Source organism: Eleginops maclovinus, chromosome 8, assembly GCF_036324505.1.
Source record: "Eleginops maclovinus isolate JMC-PN-2008 ecotype Puerto Natales chromosome 8, JC_Emac_rtc_rv5, whole genome shotgun sequence".
Classification (NCBI taxonomy): Eukaryota; Metazoa; Chordata; class Actinopteri; order Perciformes; family Eleginopidae; genus Eleginops; species Eleginops maclovinus.
The window spans coordinates 1,683,362-1,705,008 of NC_086356.1; the positions used below are offsets into that span (position 1 = coordinate 1,683,362).

At 43.9% G+C, this 21,647-nt stretch overlaps 2 protein-coding genes across 5 annotated transcripts in view; one reads left to right on the top strand and one right to left on the bottom strand.

The window, feature by feature from the left end:
* The window catches only part of prune2 (prune homolog 2 with BCH domain), an 11,873-nt gene extending 8,149 nt beyond the window's left edge, over positions 1–3,724 (top strand). For 3 of the 4 annotated variants that reach the window (XM_063890148.1, XM_063890150.1, XM_063890151.1), the window contains 6 exons: positions 30–161; positions 287–373; positions 1,265–1,363; positions 1,445–1,483; positions 1,810–1,905; positions 2,975–3,724. In XM_063890148.1, coding sequence (XP_063746218.1) covers positions 30–161; positions 287–373; positions 1,265–1,363; positions 1,445–1,483; positions 1,810–1,905; positions 2,975–3,008 — 487 coding nt within the window. In that variant the 3' untranslated portion in view covers positions 3,009–3,724. The remainder of the gene's footprint in view (positions 1–29; positions 162–286; positions 374–1,264; positions 1,364–1,444; positions 1,484–1,809; positions 1,906–2,974) is intronic. The other variant, XM_063890149.1, reaches the window with a different exon arrangement.
* Positions 3,725–3,763: 39 nt separating this feature from the next.
* The window catches only part of LOC134868831 (proprotein convertase subtilisin/kexin type 5-like), a 30,141-nt gene continuing 12,257 nt past the window's right edge, over positions 3,764–21,647 (bottom strand). The window contains 23 exon segments of the mRNA XM_063890147.1: positions 3,764–5,001; positions 5,878–5,983; positions 5,985–6,089; positions 7,007–7,107; positions 8,885–9,102; positions 10,430–10,610; positions 10,766–11,002; positions 11,749–11,991; positions 13,530–13,587; positions 13,589–13,745; positions 14,802–15,000; positions 15,097–15,180; positions 16,422–16,622; positions 17,471–17,613; positions 17,786–17,828; positions 17,959–18,027; positions 18,467–18,608; positions 18,610–18,665; positions 18,800–18,936; positions 19,116–19,218; positions 19,964–20,079; positions 20,416–20,554; positions 21,136–21,239. Of these exon segments, the coding sequence (XP_063746217.1) occupies positions 4,520–5,001; positions 5,878–5,983; positions 5,985–6,089; positions 7,007–7,107; positions 8,885–9,102; positions 10,430–10,610; positions 10,766–11,002; positions 11,749–11,991; positions 13,530–13,587; positions 13,589–13,745; positions 14,802–15,000; positions 15,097–15,180; positions 16,422–16,622; positions 17,471–17,613; positions 17,786–17,828; positions 17,959–18,027; positions 18,467–18,608; positions 18,610–18,665; positions 18,800–18,936; positions 19,116–19,218; positions 19,964–20,079; positions 20,416–20,554; positions 21,136–21,239 (3,424 nt within the window). The 3' untranslated portion in view covers positions 3,764–4,519.

Below are 21,647 nucleotides of genomic sequence, written 5' to 3' on the forward strand. Positions count from 1 at the left end.
TGTGTGTGTGTGTGTGTGTGTGTGTTCAGCTATGTGATCAGCACCCTGGAGCTGATGGTGGCGGAGGATTACATGATCGTGTATCTGAACGGAGCGACGCCTCACCGGAGGATGCCCGGCCTTGGCTGGCTGAAGAAATGCTACCAGATGATCGACAGAAGGTAAAGCACCTGTTCATGAGAGTGTAATGTCGTGAGGAACAACAGAGCAGGACTCGTGATGATTTGAATCTTCCTAAATGGATATAAACACACCTAAGCTGTGATGTGGTGTGTGTGGTCTCCAGGCTCAAGAAGAATTTGAAATCCTTCATCATTCTCCATCCGTCGTGGTTCATCAGGACGATACTGGCCATCACCAAGCCCTTCATCAGGTACATATCAGACCTTTTTTTAACTCCAGGGTTCAGGTATCACTCCTCCAGTGAAATACCTCAATAAATATGAGTTGGATTGCCATGAAAAATGTGTACAGACAATCATCGTTACCATCGGATGATCCCATTGGCTGTCCTCTCGCGTCCGCATGACATTTCTGGTTTTTAGTGAAAGTCTGTCGGGATGAATTAGATTCTTGATCCTGTAACTTTTACAGTAATACCCGCCCCCAGTCAACACTATTATTTGACTATAATTCATTTGTTTATTTACAGTATAAGAGAGATCAAACCCTTAATTGGTTAATTGGTCTCCAGTGGAAAATAAATTGCTGCACAAAAGTGTTCCTGACTTATTCTGTAAAATGTTTTATGGTCAATAGAAAGTGCTTCTCTACTGACTGTACGTGCAAAGCCTTGTTTAACATGCTGCTGTACCCAAACAATTCCCCAATTAGGGATCATTAAATTACATCTAATCTAAAACACAGTGAAAAATGTACGTATAAAAAGCTCACCCTGGTAAAAAAGTAGTAAATCTTTGCAGAATTAAAGAGATTAATACAAACTTCATCTGAACTTTGTTAAGTATTTATTAGCTAAAGTTACAATGCAATTAAATAATAATTAAACCGGTGTAACCTCAGCGCTTCAGTGGCACGCTAACGTTAGCAGTTAGCTTAATATAGCTCATGTATTGATTGATTTCCTGCAGGAGAGTTCAACAACTCAGAGTTCAAATTTGAAAGAAAAACAAGCTTTAATCGAGTTCCTCTGAAGCCAAGCCGGATCGTTCACCCCATGTGTGTGTGTGTGTGTGTGTGTGTGTGTGTGTGTGTGTGTGTGTGTGTGTGTGTGTGTGTGTGTGTGTGTGTGTGTGTGTCACAGCACCAAGTTCAGCAGTAAGATTAAGTACGTGAACAGTTTGGACGAGCTGCAGGAAACCATCCCCATGGACAGCATCCAGATCCCAGAATGCATCATTACGTGAGTCCCTGCTCCTCCAGGCCCCCGCTGTCCCATTAAATGACTCTCTATTCATCCTTTCATTTGACCTCTCACCCCCAGGCTTGACAAGGAGCTGAAGGAGGCAGCGGAGAACTCAAAGTAAGCACCCCCCGACCCCAGCCCAGAGCTCATTTATCAGCCGCCTCACCCTCCCATCCCTCCGGCTGGACTGGGACCAGCTGGACGAGCCCACGCAATTAAGGACAAAAAGAAATGCTAAAGATGCTAAATGCAGCGTCCTCCTCTCGTCTATCGCCACCGAGCCGGAGTTATTGCAGTGATCCATTACTCTGATAACCCCCCCCCCCCACACCCCCCTCACACGCTGATTAATTGTGCATCACTTCCTCATTTGCATGTCTTCAAATAAACACAACAATAAATTCTGCTCTAACAACCTCTCTATTCCTCTTGTTGTCTTTAAGGAGGAATAGTTTTCTGCTGGGGTTGGATTCAACAACACTAACAACAGCAGCAGCAGCAGCAGCAGGAGGAGGAGGAGGAGGAGGAGGCAGGACGAAGTGAGTCCTTTACAGAGGTTAAGGCTTTAGAATGGTCATTTATTGCCTCTTTTTTTAGTCAGACTTCCTCTGACTGTCTAAAATATCTGTTGGAATGATTCTTTTTTGGCTCCTTTTGTTTATTTAAACCTACTTCCTCTGGTTGTCCTTCAAATGTTGGGATTTCATGCTCATGTTCTTGCTGGAAAGATGCTGAAATCCAGATGATAGCACTTTAAAAGTTAAAGTAAAGCATGTTGACAAAAGTATGAAAGAAATCGGTGTAGTCTGTGAAGAAATATGTGAAAAATATGTGAATTCTACGCTGAAAAATAAGCTAAACAGTCATCGTGTACTGTCTCAAAAAAAGGAAGGAAGCCGGGGTATAGCGTGTCTAAAAACATGCAGAAATTCCTGTTATTTTATATCGAAAAAGTCTTAGTGTGTGTACGGATAGTTTGGTATAATGTGTCTTAAAGCAGGTATGTATAAAAATGTGAAAAAATAGATGGTATGTTATCTGGGAAAATAAAGAGTCTCAAACAAAGGAATAAGCCGGGGCAGCGTTTCAGAAACTGATCACCTTGGTATGGTATGTTGATGTATGGAGAGGAATATGGACTAAATAGGTCGTATGTTATACTGAAAAAATGCAAAACAGTCCTATTATAGTATGTTGAAAATAATAAAACAAACATATTCTAAAGTGAATCAAGAAGTAGGAGAAAGTCTTAGGACAGATTATGGAAACATTGGGTCTATCAGGTTGTAGTCTGTCCAAAACCAATGTTCGAAGTCGGTGTAGTGTGTAAATAAATGAAAGGATAATAAGTTCAAATTATGCAAAATAATTCACGTTAAAGCATTTCAAGAAAATCATGTTTTAGTTTCTCAAAAAATATCAAAAGTCAGAAATGACAGAAAATACAGAAAAAGTGAAAAATATTCTGTTGAAAAAGTTTTCCGTACTGCCGATAATCGAAACGATGAAAACGTGCAAAAATAAGTCATGTGTTAGTTTGTGAGAAAGCATGACACACCCACAGAATATAATGTCAACGTTTTCAAAAGTTCCTGTTTTGTTCCCCAGCAGACCGGACGCAGCCGGGGCCAGCAGCTCCTAAACCCACGGGTCCTTCAATGTTCAAAGGTGTATTGTACGGGTAAAGCTGGAAATCAGAGGCCTGTAAAACCAGTGTGTGTATGTGTGTGTGTGTGTGTGTGTGTCTGTTTGTTATTTAGACACTGGAGTTGAATATGAAAACACACCTTGTTAAAAGATCTTTACGGAGCAGCTGGAGTCCGCTGGGACGCTCGGATGTTCACGGCAGGTTAAGAAATGCAATCACACACACCAGACGGACGGTGCGTCGCTCATCCGTCGTAGAGGCTGTAGTGTCGTAGTCGTGTGCATGAGACGCAGTGGAGCAATAATGTCACCCTTTACCGGTCACACACACACCCAGTGTTTCACATAGAAAAAAAGGCCTCGTCAGCAGTCCTCAATAAAAGCACAAGGTGAAGCCAAACTAAACAACCTGTGCCATAGACGACCAACACTGCATTCAAGCAATCCACTCTCTGTCTTAATTCAGCTAAGGAGTTAATAGATATTATAGAGTCTTTATGAAAGAGTAAGTTAACTATGATCAGTGTGTGTTCACTGTCCTCGAGGAGAAACAGAGTTAATTAAAGATGGGATTCCTGTAAAGCACAATATCTTCTATGTGTGTGTGTGTGTGTGTGTGTGTGTGCATGTCCCCTCATAGAGAGCTGATGAGCTGTGTGGAGGATGTGCAGAGGATCCCTGTCGAGTAACTCAATAAACCTTAAGTCTCAACTCTGTTTCCACTCGTGATTTCTGAGTTTACTTCCAAGACTTTATTTTTGAACGTTTTTTAAAATTGAACTTCAATGACAGCAAACATGGGGGGCAAAAAACCAAAACACCACAACAATAAAACAATGCGTACTGAGACTTTTAAAACCAGTAAATACTATGAAAAAAGTCCACAAAGATAAGGGTTAAAAGTCCTTAAAAGGCACAAAGAGTAGGATTTGTTGGGTACATTTAAAAAACATTCAGATGTAGTCATGCCTTGTGTTTGACCTTGATATAATTCAGGTTTTTTTAGCTCTCTGTACTCGTTTCATCTTGGATTTGAGTCGAAAATTGGTGTTAAAGTTCACATTTGTCTGAAAAAACAGCCCAAAATTAAATCCAGCAGTAAATTCAGGCACATAAAGACACCGCCACACACTTCTACAGGGACTTAGTGAAGAATGAGGGGGAAATATATATACTTTTTGGGTGAAAATCCGACAATTTGAGCCTTAAGGAACAAAAACAGGTGATTTGATCGTGTTCTGAAAGGCAGCTGGTTTAAACTGGTCTCCACTGGGACAGATGAGGAGCTGAAACAGCACTGAGGAAGAACAGAGGGGCTTCTGTTGGAGATGTGTTATTTAGTAATTCACTTTCTAGCTGTCCTATCAAAGTAATTGTTTAGGCTTTTATTTTGAAGGGCACCGTGTGATTAATTGGACAGTGAGATGATGGGACTCATCTACAATAAATGCACTTCCCCGGACGTTCCCAGTTTAAAATTCCCTCTCCGATCCCCCCACACACACTTCACCGAAACGTGTAGCTCTCGTCGTCGTACTCCAGCTCGTCCTCGTTGTCCTCGCCCAGCTGTCCGTACCTGAACTTCCTGTACACGGTGCCGTCCTGCCCCATGTAGACAATGTCCTCGTCGTCGTCATCGTCGTCCTCCTCTTCATCGTCTTTCTTCCCCGCATGACGTTCGGCGACGTCCACCAGCTGAGTGTCCTGGAAGCGTCCGCCGGAGGAAGAGGAAGTGGGACGACCGCTGGAAGACGCCGAGCTGTATCCTCTTCCTCCTCCTCCTCCGTACGAGCCCAGCTTCTCGTACCCGCGGGGCGTGATGTCCGGCGGCGCCCTCTTGGAGCGGGAGTGCCGGACGATGAAGACGACGGCCACCAGCCCGAACACCAACAGGATGCAGGCGATGATGAAGATGGTCAGGTTGCCCCCGGACACAGCCTCCTCTTCCTCGTTCCTGAACGCCAGGTTGGTGCTCAGGACGCACTCTCCTGGAATCCAGACAAACGGGACGGATTAAACAGATTCATCCACCTTCTGCGATCAGAGACACATCTCTGTCCTCTTTCAGAAGATGAGGTCATCGTGTGGTTTCTAGAAAATGGGAGAAACTCACAGAAACGACCGAAAAAAATGAGGAGAAATCGTCTTGTTTTCCCACATTTTCCTGGTATTACTTTGACGTGCTTCATTAAATCTTACATATCATACCAAACATTTTGTGCCACATTTCTTGACAAACTTTCCATGTTTGTTTCCCACATGAAACCCAGAACGCCTGGGTGAAAACAGGAACCCTAACCACTCGACCGTATGGGATCTTTGTTTCATTTCTTATATGTTTTGTCTTAAATATATATATACAGCAATGTTCAGATCACTTATGTATTCATACTTTAAATAAAAAGGTGAATGTATTCTATTAAGTATAAGATGTTGGATATTTATCTGTTGTTTTTGGCTCTCTTTTCACACAAAATGGTAAATAAATAAAAGAAGGTCCAGATGTTTTTTAACCCTAAACAGGAAATGAAAATGAAATTGGGAGAGTCTGTCTTCCACCGGGTCCCAGGAGGATATATATTGAAATACTATATTTGTAATGCTATACTAAACTACCAGATGTTTAGACTCGACTCCTCGCCTTCTTCAGCTTTCTCCAAGTTTTCTGACCCCCTACCCCGTGACTGTTCTTACTGGTCTTTCGCTCAGACAAAACCAGGAACTGGCAAACACCTTTTTGAGCCGTGGGAAATAAAGACGGGGATTTGTTTCCTGCTCTGATGTTTCCTGAGCAGTGAGTGATCCAAATGTCAGCCCTAAGTTTATCAGCTCCAGAGGAATCCCCTCTCCTTCCCCCGGCCCACCTCGAGTCTCGGTGCAGTTACAACAGTCCTGCTGCAGCGTCGATGCCTCCTCCTCTTCCTCCTCTTCCTCATCGTCCTGCAGGCAACACAGCAGACAGCGCCCCCCCGGCTTCGAGGATGGCCTGAGGAGGACACATGGTGCAGTTGGCTGGACCGGGCCCTCGACACTCCAAACAGGAGCCGTCACAGTCCACACACACGTGGCCTGAATCCTGCTGAGGAAGACACATTAGACTTGAGACACACCACACACACACACACTCACACTCTCACAAACACTCACACACATCTTAGTGGTTTGCAGAGTTCCACAGGTAGGTAATGAGATTGATAACACACTAAAAATGTCTACCTGTGTCGGCCTTTAAAAGGGCTTATTGTGCTGTTTGTGGTGGAGTGTTCTTTAGGTTTTAGTGCATGTAAATGGTCTGCAGAGGCTCAAATCCCTGAGTTTCTCTCCCACACACCCAGCCTCCATTGGACTCCTTTGTTTACTTCCAGACACTCGTGCTCCTATTTGTTAGCGCTCCTACACATTGTACGTGATAGGCTAAGGGGGTGGGACATCTGGAAGCGGTCGAGGTCGACCAATCACAACAGAGCCATGTTTGTTTGTCAGGTTAGTTTGAGGTCTTTTTTTTAGCTTGTAATGTTTCCGTAAAAACACGACCTCTCTCTCTTCATTAATGTTTGTAATACACATTTTAAATGCTTTCTGTTAGTGTCTTTGCACCTTTATGCACCTCTCCATTAGGTGTCCTGACTGTTTGTGGAGGGAATGCATTGATTAATTGCCTCCAACAGATGTGCAAAACCTTCCTTTCTAAATGAACTGAATGCATGATGCCTCTCAGCCCGGTGTGTTAATATGCATCCACCTGCCAGACTCTTTCTGTGAGACGCCTCGCAGCCAGGAGAGCTTTTTTTTTAACCAATAATGTCCTGTGAGATTCCTCCCGCTGCAGTAATAAGTCTGTCTGAATTGCATTACGCGACACCCAGGGGCCAAAACATTAGTATGAATTATTTTTGGGTGAATTAAGGACGGGGGAAATGATTTATTTTTTAATATAAAAAGTTAATATTGGTGAAATTAAACCCTAAGAAAGAGAAAGTGCTGTGCGGTTACCGTCACTACGGGGTACAGGCCGACGTCACACAGGGACTCACACCGGCCGTCTGAGAGCAGGTATCCGGGGGAGCAGGAGGCACAGGAGTGGGGGTCTCTACCTGCAGACACACATGACACATTAAAGGGTTGAAAAGGTCAGAGTCTCAGAGGTGAAGACAGGAGCATTCCTTTGCTTATTTTGGCTCTTTTCACACACATTATAACTTCCATGACACTTTGCCCTGCGGGAACCTCTGGGCTCCCTGGGGGGGGGGGGGGGGGCTTTGAAACCATGACAGGAAAGGAAAGTCATTTTATGTTGATGACAAAAACAAGTGAAGCTGCCAAAATAAAACTCCTCTGAATAATTAAAAAAGACACATTTTACTTCCACAACACGGTGACATCACTCCCAACACTCATGCTGCTATTGGCTAGCGCTCCAACGCATTGTACGTGATGGGCTAAAAGGGGCGGGACTTATCTACACAGGTTGACCAATCACTGGCCAGCTGAAATAACTGAAAAAAAGTTGTGAAATTGTTCTAACTTTGGAATGGGATGTCAAGTCATTCATGTGTGTGTGTGTGTGTGTGTGTGTGTGTGTGTGTGTGTTGTTGTATGATTTCTCCAAGGATTCTATCTTCTAATCCTTGATGAGTAACCGTTGTTTGACTGCATCAATTAGTACTACAGGAGTTGTTTGTTGTTTACTCCTGTCCTCCGACATAAAGCTCAAGGATTTATTGGATTTCTTTTTGCTTCATGCTTTGTCGTCTCGTCGTTGGTGGAATTACTTTGGAAGAGTGCCGTTGATAAACTGAAGGTCACAGACGGCACTCAGCGATGCACTAACTCCTCTCAGGCAGGTCAGACATACAGCGTACTCTTCCTCTCTCGTCTTTGAGGTGCCGTGTCGGTCCTGCAGCTGCAGCGATGCAAACAGTGTCTCAGATTTCTCGCGTTAACACAAATACAGAACTTCAGCAGCAGATCATTCTTATAGGAGAGATGATTCCTCTGAGGGATGGACAGTGTGCATGAAGTTGTACGGTAACTTCATTATGGCCTCCACATCTACAGACGAGGAGTAAACAGAAGCATCAATGTCTCATTACCTCCTATTTATAGCTTTGGTTTTAGATTAGCCCAAGCATGGAGACGTTAAGGGTACAGATGTTAAAGTGGACACTACTAAAGGAACGAGTGTATTCAACCAATGAGGTAAAAACAAGGTTAACCATCCTTCACTCACTCCACTGGCTCCCTGTAACCCACTGTATCACCTACAAAGTCCTCTTCATGGTCTGGCAGCTTCCAGAGAACACAAGGACCTCTGCATCACTCTCAAACACTCCTGATCCGCTCCGCGTTTTACTGACAGTCCTGGTTTTCCTTTTTACCTAAGCTCCCTATTATTGTAGTCCAGTTTTTGAGACCACGTTGTTTTTCAAGTGGGCTGAACACATTATTGCTATCATCATCATCATCATCATCATCATTACTAATTTAGAGACGAGTACAGGTGTGTATCTGAATGAACCAGGAAGTGGAAGCTCTTTTTAAAGTTTGCAGAAAGGATGCACACTCCAGGACATCCACAAGAAGTTCTGGAGAATAAACTGGTTTTGCAACACGCTACCTGGAAAGCATTCGAGATTCAAAGGCTTTATCTCCATGTGCACAGCAGCTGTAGTGTAGATATGGCAATAAAAAAAAGTTCCAGGCTCCTCCAACAATGCAACATAATATATATGCAGGACATAAAACAAATCAAACCAATCAGAATAGAGAAAGAAATAACAGAATAGAAATTAAGAAGTGCACGTAGAAAGAAATGTTATCCTGAAACTGATTTAATAAAGTGTGTGTGTTTGCACGATATAAAAAGAGTACCTGAGCACGTCCTGCAGGAGGCGTGGCAGGCCTCGCAGGTCCGTTGCGTGGCATCCTGGTGATAACCCAGGGGGCAGGAGGGAAGGCAGCGGCCCTCCTTTCTCAGGTAGATCAGACCCGGGGTGCAGCTCAGACAGCCGTCCTCCCCCCCGCCCATACACTCCCCGCAGCTCGGGTCGCACTTCTCACACATCCCTGAGCCGGGGTTTCCATAGTGACTGCAGCAGAGAGGACAGATAGATATGATGGATTGGATTCAATTAAAAGGAGATGAGATCAGTTCATCCTCAGAGGAGATTCCCTTCCAGAACACACGCACACACACACACACACAGCTACACACACACTCATTCCAGTCATTACTGTCTCTACTTTAAAGAGTCCTCTCCTGCTGATGTTCAGGTGTATATCAGTATGTAGTGTCTCTACTTTAAAGAGTCCTCTCCTGCTGATGTTCAGGTGTATATCAGTATGTAGTGTCTCTACTTTAAAGAGTCCTCTCCTGCTGATGTTCAGGTGTATATCAGTATGTAGAGTCTCTACTTTAAAGAGTCCTCTCCTGCTGATGTTCAGGTGTATATCAGTATGTAGCGTCTCTACTTTAAAGAGTCCTCTCCTGCTGATGTTCAGGTGTATATCAGTATGTAGTGTCTCTACTTTAAAGAGTCCTCTCCTGCTGATGTTCAGGTGTATATCAGTATGTAGTGTCTCTACTTTAAAGAGTCCTCTCCTGCTGATGTTCAGGTGTATATCAGTATGTAGAGTCTCTACTTTAAAGAGTCCTCTCCTGCTGATGTTCAGGTGTATATCAGTATGTAGAGTCTCTACTTTAAAGAGTCCTCTCCTGCTGATGTTCAGGTGTATATCAGTATGTAGAGTCTCTACTTTAAAGAGTCCTCTCCTGCTGATGTTCAGGTGTATATCAGTATGTAGAGTCTCTACTTTAAAGAGTCCTCTCCTGCTGATGTTCAGGTGTATATCAGTATGTAGTGTCTCTACTTTAAAGAGTCCTCTCCTGCTGATGTTCAGGTGTATGTCAGTATGTAGAGTCTCTACTTTAAAGAGTCCTCTCCTGCTGATGTTCAGGTGTATATCAGTATGTAGAGTCTCTACTTTAAAGAGTCCTCTCCTGCTGATGTTCAGGTGTATATCAGTATGTAGTGTCTCTACTTTAAAGAGTCCTCTCCTGCTGATGTTCAGGTGTATGTCAGTATGTAGTGTCTCTACTTTAAAGAGTCCTCTCTTGGAATTAACCAAACGGAGTCATATTTCAGCCTTTGCAGACCATTTACATGCACAGAAACCTTTATAACACACTACAGGAGAGGGTAAAAAAGCACAATAGGGACTCTTTAAAGTGTGTATCTAACAGCACATTAATTTCACTCCCTTAAATTAGCATTGTAAAGGCCACATGACGGGATATTTAAATCTGCCGGCAGCTCTCAGGGTTTACGGTCCACGGTGACATTATCTGTCCACGGTGTTTAACTAACGACAGTCCCGTGCGACCGCTCTTTATGGGATGGATGCAGGTTAATCTACCTGTGCTGCTGGCAGAGCTCCACACACTCTTTGCCCTCTCGGAAAAGGTGTGTTTTGCAGGAGAGACACTCGTGGCTGAGCTGCCCGACGCAGGACTGACAGGACGGGTGGCAGGGTTCACAGCTCTGCCCCGACTCGTCCTCATAGGAGCCGACGGGGCATTTATCCACACAGGTGCCATCTGTACACACACACACACGCACGCGCACACACACACAGGATATAAAACAGATCATTTAGGGGATTTAGTTCTGTATTTGTTTGTGTAGTTTTGGCGGGAAATTAGTTCCATAGGTTTCCTGGAGATAGCTGTGATTTGACAGGACGTGGACTCACTGAGCAGCAGGTGTCTCTGGTTGCAGCTCAGGCAGTGAGCTTTGCCCGGACCCGAGCAGCGGAGGCAGTACTTGTGACATGGATGGCACCCCCCACCCAGGTCTGCGTACTGGTGAGGCGAGCAGTCACTGGCTGCAGGAACACAGCGGCCGTGGCCCTCAAGCCTCTGGCCCTCCCTGCAGCTGGAACAGGAGCCAGCGAGGGGCCCCGAGCAGGTGAGGCAAGAGGCATCGCAGTCTGGAAACACAAGAAAAAATAAAGACTCAACACCTGGAGCGAAGCCAATGAAGGAGAGGCCCGTGGTTTTCTTTTTGTCCTGACATTTGGGAGGGATGACCCCTGGAAATGTACCAGGACTTCAAGTACACAATGGTTAATTCATGCACACAGCTAACCAATCAGAGCAGACAGGGCTCTGGTGTCAGACAGAGGGTGAAAAGAGGGGCTGCAGTATGAGAAAAACAAAGAGCTTTCTGAACATTAAAGCAGGTACTGCACATCTCCTGGCATTTATTTTGTGGCTCTTCAGAGGGTATTACTCTTTGTCTGATCTGGTTTCCATCTTTTTGGATCTCAAAGTCTGATCTTGTCTCCGCTTCACTTGGATATAAACATTTAAACCCCCCTCTGTCCATGATGCAGGGACGTCCTTCAAATGTCTCCCTTTCTGCCAACAAACGTGGGTTTCTCCAACAACCTCTTCCTGGGAGAAGCTCGGCGTCCTCTGTGTTTTTGGAATAACAAATCCAGAGAGCGCCTGTCTCCTGGGACTCGTGTTTGGCATCGCTGTTCTGTTTTCAAGCTCTGACAGCTGCCTGTTAACCGTCTGCTATTTCAGTCTGAGCGCCGTACAGAATATAATTGAGCTGGTGCATAAAGGACGCTTTACAGGACAGAAAAAAATCTGCATCGGAGAGGAGAAAGAGAAAGTTTTAGGAGGAAAATGCCTTTGAAACCGGCAGATAACTTCTCTTCTGTTGTACCTTTACACTCTGCTGTAGCAGCGTCTCTATACGTGTGTGAAGGGCAGGCTGTGAGGCAGGCCCCGCTGCGCAGAGCGGCCCCGGGGTCCGTGCAGGCGTCACAGTCGTTGTTGTTGGCGCCGTCACACAAAGCGCAGTCAGGGTGGCACCGCAGACACTCTCGCTGCTCGGCGTCTTCGAAGAACTGCTCGGGACAGTCGGGGACACACAGGCCCTCGTGCAGGAAGTGGTACTCCTCACAGTCTGCACACAGGAGAGGGAGTAATGCCGTCAGTACGCGTGTTGGAGGGGAGGGCAAGAAGAACAACTGTCCTCTGCTGCTCTGGCATGGATTGAGTTCATCATCTGGACATTGCATTCAGTGGAAAAGACTGCTTTAGTTTAGTACTACTTGCGCAGGATCATTTGTTTATTTGGTTTAGTTCCTGCAGCTGCATTCATCTCCTGCAGAATGAACCCAGAGAAACAGATTTTGATGTGAACTGTTTGCAATAAACAGGGCGAAAAGGAAGCCAAAACTTTGACAGCGACAAACGTGCATCTATTAGACTTTGAATGCAATGCAAAAACATCAACTTTAGGGTCTGTGTTGACAGACTTTTAGAGTTTACAGTGCGGTACTCCTCCCAGTCTGCACACAGGAGACAACATAATGCAGTACGAGTCAGGAAAACTTTCTAAAGTAACCTCAAGTGTTTGAGAGGAAAGCCAGAGGAAGAGAAGCCCTCCGTTTCTCTGGCATGGTTTTCAGAAAGTGACAAAAACATGAAGAAAAAACGGACTGGAAAAAGTCAAATTATCACAAGAACACACTTGGATTAAAATAAACGTCTTGCACCTTCATCTGGACATCGCATTCAGTGGATAAGACTGCTTTAGTTTACTTGTGCAGGATCATTCCTTTATTTGGTTTAGTTCCTGCGGCTGATTTAATCTGGTTTACTCCTGCAGAGTGAACCCAGATCTCCCTGTGATTTAATTGCAATAAATGGATGAATAGGACGCTCAAAGGACTACAGCCTCACACACGTTGTGTCATTTTGCTTCTCCCTTTGCAAAGTGGATGCAATCTTGCGTAAAATTAGCTCCACATTAGGAGGGAACACATTTTTGAGACGCTAAAGAAAGTAATCATGCTAAAATATCACAGGAAAGCTCTGGCGTGATTGCGATAACTAAATTCAACTGAAATACATCCCAAAGTTGTTCAGACCTCATTCAAATCCAACATGTTCGCTAAGGATGAAGTCAGGGGATCTGCTTTGTCTGGGAAGCATGACTGCACGCGAAAGAAAAGCACATTTGTGGAAGTATTTCAGGAACCATCTCTGGAGCCGTGCGGCTAAAGCAACAACCTGCAGGTGATCATAACCCTCTTTAAAAGGAGGACAAAGAGGTGTGTTTGAAACATTTGAAGCTAGGAATAAGGATTCTATAAAGGGTATAAAAGTACCACCCAGCTTAAGAGTGGTCTGCAGAGGTCTTCAGGTGTGGGAAGAAACTCATAGCACTAAAACATGTCTTTAAAAACACTCAAAGCAACACTTTTTAAGCAGATATGTTCTCTTTCCTCTGAAATGCCTTGTGGGGTATGTTTTTGGGTTGTTATGTTTCAGAATAATATGCAAACTCTCTCATTTCTTTATCTATTAATGGAAATATTGCATGTTTGAATCGTCTGGGCTCCTCTAAGCTTCCTATACGTCTCCATTATGTCTCAGGATTGTCCCTGTATTTGGATCTATCTTGGGAATAAACCATGAACGTGTTGTGTTTAGTACCTGTGCATTGCCCCAGCGGGCTGCACTGCTGGCAGGCGGGGGGGCAGTGTGTGCACCCCCCGTCCCGCGCAGGTGTGCTCTGCGGGACACGTCCCCACACACTGGTGCTTGTGCAGCAGCAGAGGCTCCTCACAGCTCAGGCAGTGTGTGGCGTTCTTCACACAGGACACACACCCCGACACACAGCTGCGACACACCGGGCCTGCGGGGTAGCCCCTAGGAGAGACACACACACACACACACACACACACAGGAGTTATTCTGCATGCTATGGATTTGCATCATATTAGTAGAATCACGCTGCAAAATGGAAATCAAAATTCCGATTTAAAGAACATAAATTCTGTTAAATGTTGAAACTAAATTAATATAGATTTTCTTTCCTTTTTTAAGCACACTGTTTATCTGATCTTGTTTCCACCTTTTTGTTCAATCTGTGAGTTCATTCTGCTGCAGCCTGTCTCTGCTTCACATGGGAATAAGCATGCAGAATCCCTCTCTGTGCAGTGTGCCGTACACACATGTAATCCCTTTACACGCCTCACTGCTGGCGGCAAAACGGACTTCAAATAAGTGTCCTAAATACATGCATTACTCTTAAAGACGATAAAATGATGCATCTAATCTCCTAATGAACCTGTTCCCTTGTTTGTCTCAGGATGGACTGCATATAAACACTTTCACCATGTGATAAAGATTAAATATGCATGAGTGTGTGTGAGTGTGTGCTGCTGGGGTAAACAACAGAGTGACATTTTGCTCTTTTGCTATTGTCCAAAGAGGACAGCTAATAATTCATCCGGATGATCTTGAGGTTTCATGTTGCTCATAAAAAGCTGCATAAAATAAAGTCTTCAAAAGATGCAAAGTAGAAATGGAGATCTCAGGGCTAATGGAGCTTCAAGGGTCTCTTAAGGAAGATATCCATTTAATTTCCTATAACCATGAAGACGGGAACTCACTCTAAATCATGGCAAGAAAAAACGTCCCTTGACATTTTACTTTTGGCTCTTTAAGATCGTGCCACAAACATCTGGCCTGATGTTTCAAAAGATATGATTTTGCTGCAGTGTTTCCAAACTAAGAAGGATTCATTTCCAGCCACAGGTGGAGCCATCAGTTTGTAAAAAGCATGCACAAAATAATGTAGGTTATTGAGTTTTAAAGAGCCCTATTTTACTCCTTTCCTGCAGGTTTCTGTGCATGTAAATGGTCGCAGAGCCTCAAATTCCACATGCACACCACCCCGAACATGCTTCCCCTCCCGCTGACCTGACACACTGCTGCACACAGCGTCCGTCCTGCAGGAACAGCAGGGCCGAGCGGCTGCTCTGACAGCGGCTGCAGTGCTGGGCGTCCACACACTGCACACAGCCGGGGGGGCATGCCTCACACGCACCGCTCAGACGATTGGCAAAGAAACCCCCCGGACACTTTGACACACATGTTTGCTGCACGGTCAGAAAGCGCCCTGAGAAGAGGAAGAGTAAACGCATCATCAGTGGGGGGGGGGGTAAACACGGGGGTATGAACGAGCTGCTGCTGGACGGAAGGCGTGGTAATCTACCTTTTGCACATGTGGTGCACTGGTTCTTCTCCTCTCCAGAGCAGGACTCACAGGAGGGGTGGCAGTCTTCACACGCTCCGTCATCTGGAGAGGAAACATCCCAGAGATCATGATGAGACCACACGGGGAAATCTAACCCTGACCCACGACTGTCCCATCACTTATGGGTGGGAAACAAGGGCTGCAAGAAGAGGATCATTGTAGAAATAGCTGCAAGATCTTAAAGGCCTAGTTAAAAATGCTAGTTGCTACTGCTCTTTAATGTCTGTATGCTAAATATGAAGCTAAAGTCAGCATGTGATTCGTTAGCTTAGCATAAAGACTGGAAAGATAGACATCGATAAGTCCTTTTTTGATCCCAATCTGGGAAATGTTTGCGTTGCAGCAGCGTAAAAAGACAAGGTATTGTACACGGTCAAATTAAAAGACATACATTTATATAAACCTAAGAAGTTAAGGTAAAGTATCTAATAAAAAAAGACTAAATATGTTTATAAAATAAGATTCAAAAGTTAGAATGTGAAACAAAAATGCACATCAAATAAAATCAATAACGAAATATTAATAAAAGAAATGTAAAATTAATTTAGAAATGAAAATATGAATGAAAAATAAAGAATCATAATAATATATTTAATTTAGAATCAAATCTATATTTAATAATATTAAATGGAATATAAACGTACAGTGTGAAACAGCAAGCATAAAGAGGTAATAAATAAGAGTATCTGCTAAATCTAAGCTGAACCACTGCTGTAAGAAATGCAGGTAGTGTGTGTTTCTGCTTCAAAACTAAATCTAAATCCTTCCCAGTATAATAATAACTGGGAGCTGAAGTTAGGGTGGATTGCAAACTGGACGCAGTGACTACCATCCTTTAGCTTTCAGTGATTGTGCTAAGCTAACTGTCTTTCAACGACGGCCCTGAAAAGAAAGAAGGCTTTAGTGTTTGAAGCAGATTAAAAGTTTTGAATAAATTCTGTGTCTTCCTCTTCAACCGTCCTATTAACCTCTGCACCTTCCTCAGAGTTCCTGCAGTTCCTATAATTAAGATGTCCTGCCGTGCGCTAATTATCATATGTTGTTTAAAGGTCTGTCCCACTAATTCTACGGGGGAACTAAACGTTCAGGAAATACAATTAATGCTTCCAGAGTCTCAGTACTTCTGTCTGTTTGAAGACTTAAGATGGTAGGGGGTTCAGGGACGCTGGCACACAGACCAATTACCCTCCAAGATGTACTCTGTGCCTCTGTGAAAGTGCCCAAATCCCTGCTTCATTACGAGCAGGCGGTGGATTAGAGGAAGACACCGGGGTGAGTCTCACCGCTGCGAAAGGTCTTAGCGGGACAGAGCTCGTGGTCGGACACACACTCTCCGCTCTCCAGAAGCTTCCCGTCCTCACAGGACAGACAGTCATCGTCCTCCGGGCCGGCACACGTCTCGCAGGCCGGGTCACACTCCTCACAGTCGTTGGTGTCCTCGTCTCCGTAGAAACCATCGGGACACTCGGAAACACAACTGCCCTCTGGGGAAAGGAGGGAACGTTTCAAAATCAATCATTTGTTACAGACATTATATTTGATAGGATTAGGAAAAGATGCCACCACATTTTATCTGATTGGTCTGAAGTTGGAAGAGGATTAGGGCAACGTGTACAACATGTTTTATTTGGGATTAAATTCAGAACTCTGACTTTAATCTCAGAATTCTGAATTCTTCTTCACATTTTCTTTGATGAAAAGCTTAGAACTGAGAAGACTTTTTCCCTCAGATTTTGTACAACTTTTTTTCTCAGAAACCAGAATCTTTAATCAAAAGTCAGAATTTATTTTTTTGTGACTTTTTATTCTGAATATTCACAAAATGTTTCTCCTAATTTAGACTTTAATTTCAGAATATTGAGAAAAAGTTTTATTTTAAAAACCAGAATTATTCCGATTTGTTTCACCTTTTCTTTTCATTTAGACTTTTTTCTTGAGAATTTCCCAAAGTAATTTATTTCTGACAAAAATAAAGAAAGTCGGAATTCTAATTTTTTACGCTTTTTCTCAGAATTCAAACTTTTTCCTCAGAAATCTGAATTTTCTCTTACCCTTACTTCTCTTACTTACTCTTTCATTATCCTCTACTGTAAAACCTTTACGACAAACAAACTTTGGTCATTTTACTGTGATACTTTAGGTTCACTGATAACACTTCTACTCAAACTCCTTTCGGGACTTGTAATTATAATGGTTGGTAATAAAGCTGTAGCTGAAGTTTAGGATCCGAGTTCTTTTTCCATCACTAACAATATAACAGTACAGGACAACATTTTACCTTTTCAACTCAAGCTTTCTATGTATCAGTTTGGTAAAGGCTGTGTATTTGTACCTGATAAGAAGAGGTCGGTCTCACACCAGTAGCACTCGTGCTGGTCACAGCTCACACAGCTCTCCTCACACGGAGCGCAGCTCATCTCCGACTCCACGCTGAACGTCTTCGCCGGGCAGTTCTTGTAGCAGCCATCCTGAAAACTGATAACACAACATCTGTCTGTACCTGTGTTTCTTCCACCTCTCACACACACACACACACACACAGATCCACTCCATGTCACGGCAAAAAAAGGGGTTTTCATTTGAGTGTTATCCAGTGAAGTGAGGGGGAGCAGAGAGGCGGATCACACAGCGAGGCACACAGCCTTACTTGTAAAAGCCCTCAGTGCAGGACAGGCAGTGTTTGGGGTTATCTGTTGGAAGCAGACACACAAACACTCTCCATTTAAACAAAAACTCTGAGGAGGAACATGGAGGGCCACTCGCTCGGTCTAACTGAGGCAGTGTTCATAGAGGGGAGACTTTAATATGACTGTGACTTACACAGGACACACTTCCTGCAGCCCTCCTCACAGGCCATGCAGTCGTCGTAGTCTGGGTCCTCCACCTCCCCTGAGACATAAAAAAGTGATAGAAAATAAGTATAAATAAAAAGTCAATTCAATCTGTCAAATAAAAACAAATGAATAGAAATATTAGGAAAGAAAAAGTAAGATTTTGCAAAATATTAAAACAAGAAGTTGAAATAAATTGTGGAATAAAAATAATAATAATATACTTTATTTTTAAATATGAAATAAATTATATTAACCTAAGAAGTTAAAGTCAACTGGGCAATAAAAAATAACATCAATTAGAATAACAATATTTTCACAAATATAAGAAGAATGTAAAATAAAAACATGAAATAAAAATAAATACAATTAAAGTTAAAATAATAAATCAAATACATTCACAGAAACCTAAGAGTACGGTAAATTGTCCAACAAATATTTATATATGCTCTAGTTGTGAGAAGTATTGGAGCACCAACTCGCTGTGACCTCTTCACCTTCCCCACACTCCAGCTTGCTGCAGGCTCCGTCAGAGACGTAGTAGGAGGCGTTGCAGCGGAGGCAGCGGGTGGAGCTGCTGCAGAGCCGGCAGTTTGTGGAGCACGGCTCGCAGCTCCGCTCCGTGTGGAAGAAGGCCTCCTGGACAGGCGTCCACACACAGGCCGAGGAACAGGTACCGCTCCACCCCAAACTTATCTGCAGGACCAACGGGAGATACGTTAGGGAAGAGGCAAGATCAAGTAGTCACGCACGCACGCAGACACACACACACACACACACACACACACACGCACGCAGACACACACACACACACACACCCCCCCCCTCACCGGTATCACAGGAGGTGCAGTTTTGTGGCCCGGCGTCCACACAGGTGGAGCAGGTGTGGTCACACAGGTGACAGCGGCCCCCGGACTGGTACTTTCCCTTTGCACACTGCACCACACAGCGGCCCTCATCCAGAGCCCTGCAGCACACCACCACCACAACAACAACAAAAACAACAACAACCATCCTTTAACCGCTCCTTCCTGTAACTGTTAGCGTACCAACGCTTGTGTAAAATATTAATATCTGTCACTCTGCAGCATGTGTTAATGTATCAATCCCCCCCCCCCCCGGACTCTGAAGTGAACCCCAGCTCACCATGCAGCGGCGCAGCTGATGCAGTCGTCTGTCTGCGGCCCCGTGCATTTCAGACACGTTACATCACATGCAACGCACAGCCCGTCTCCGTCCTGGAACTCTCCTGAAACACAGCGAGCAGTCATACCATAAAGATATACAGGCTAATAAACACAATGGGCTTTTGGCTGAAATATATCGTAGTAATAATAATAGGAAAAATCTAATTAATGAAAAACATTATAATGATTGTAATTATAATAATACTTACAATAATTTAATAATTCAAAAAGGTAATAATAATATAAACAAATCATCATTTAAACAAATACAAATAATAGTAAAAAAATAAAGTATAACATAAATAAATAATGATCAATTATAATTATGATGATTAAAAAAATAAATGAATAATCATTATAACTTTTGTCACAGAAGAAACAGCGATGGAGAACACCACGGTATAATGCCACAGCTCAGTTCAAATATGACGGAAAACAAAACTTGAAGTTGATATAAAAGCCCTGACTAATAAAACATGGGAAATAAAACAAAAACCAAATACAAGATGCCAATACTCCCAGCATGCACAGTAATAAACATCATGATTCATCCATTCTGCGTTTAGCCTGAAGTGTGTTCTAGCAGTCCTGCAGCAGGTCTCTGTGGTGTCTAAATAAACAACAACAGAACCTGCTTTCCCCAAAATATGGCTCCATAATTTTAAACTCAAACATCAGCAGCTGTGTGTGTGTGTGTGTGTGTGTGTGTGTGTGTGTGTGTGTGTGTGTGTGTGTGTGTGTGTGTGTGTGTTGTTCTGCTCTATATTTATCCAGCAGCAGGGAGCCAGAGGAGCAGTGATGGCTGACCGTCGGTGCAGGCGGTGTTCACCACACAGGTTCCGTGCTGCAGGCGGTGACCGCTGGTACAGCTGCTGCAATCCTCCCCGCCCGGCCCCACACAGGTGAGGCAACTGGCATCACACCTGAGGATGCGAGAGAGAGAGAGAGAGAGAGAGAGAGAGAGAGAGAGAGAGAGAGAGAGACTGAACACACACACACTGAAAACCAACAATAAACAGAGACAAATACTACAAGTAAACAGGCAAACAACCAGAGGGGGACGTGGTACTGAGAGCCCTTAAAGGGGAATATCCTGCTGATGTTCAAGTGTATATTATCCTTACACTCTACAACAGCATTAAAACAAGCGCACACACACACACACACACACACACACACACACACAGAGCAGCAGATTAAGGCCTGCCATCAGAAGATAAACACTCCTCCCACACCTGAACACACACCAGTGCGCTCACCTCCTACACACTCTGTTCCCAGCAGCCATCTCTGCGCTCGGCTCAGCGGCGTAGAAGCCGGCGCTGCAGGAGGACACACACCTCCACTCCTCCATCAGGTAGCCGGCTGCACAGTGGGTGCACAACGCAACACCTGCACCTGGAGTGGCACGACGCGTTAATACAGGTGTTAGAAAATAGACACACGCATATATTTTTATATATTTCCAGCTGAACATTGACTTTATTTCCATGCAAAGCACACAGAAGATACAAGGTCATATCTGTTATTAAACATTCCCAGTACAAGAGGGAATGTTTCCAGCTTTAGTCCAACCTTTTTCAAATGATATTCCCTCAAAATCTATCCATCGGAGTCACAGTATGAGTAATCCTCGGGGAAACTGGATTTGTGACCGTTGCTCAATGTTACAATAAAAATAAATGAAAATATAATACAAATACTTATATAAATATGAGAAAATAAAGGAAAAATGTGCAATAAAAACATAGAATAAATATAACACTATCTATATAAAAAATAATTAAATAAAAGAAATAAATTAAAATGTAAAAACGGTGTTTATTAAAATGAATCCAGAGTATTATAATTTCTATTATGACTCATTTTGATGACAATGCTATCTTGATTTAATCCCGACATGATACTACCTGTTGGATTATTGCCCATCCCTCTCAACACCCCCCTTTAAAAGCAGTGTTCATGACCTTTGCCCTCACCTGCACAGGTAGCGCAGGCCTCATCACAGGGTCTGCACGCTCCCTCCTGCTCGTCGTGGAAGAATCCCACGGAGCAGCTCTGCTGGCAGCGGGTCCCCTGCAGACTGCAGAGCATGTGGCACCGTGACACACACACACAAACACACACACACACACACACACACCATGTGACACCGTGAAGATGACTCAGTGCCTCCAACCCACAGCCAGAACTTGATGAACTGAGTCAGTGAACACGGCATCCTGGAAACGTCTAACTCTACAAGATGGTGCATTTGATCCGGGATGTTATGGTTTCTTGTGGCTCGATGAGGCGATGGGAATCCTTTTTTTTGTAGCAATGATACTGGGAAACAGAGAGGCAGCTGAACTGAAGTCTACTGATACTGGGCCGACACGAAAGCTAGCATCGCCCTGGTTCCCTTGAGATTAAGATGGGCTTTGTGTGGAAAAAAACGAGGAAAAGCACAGTCGTTTGAATAGAGTGTGTGTGTGTGTGTGTGTGTGTGTGT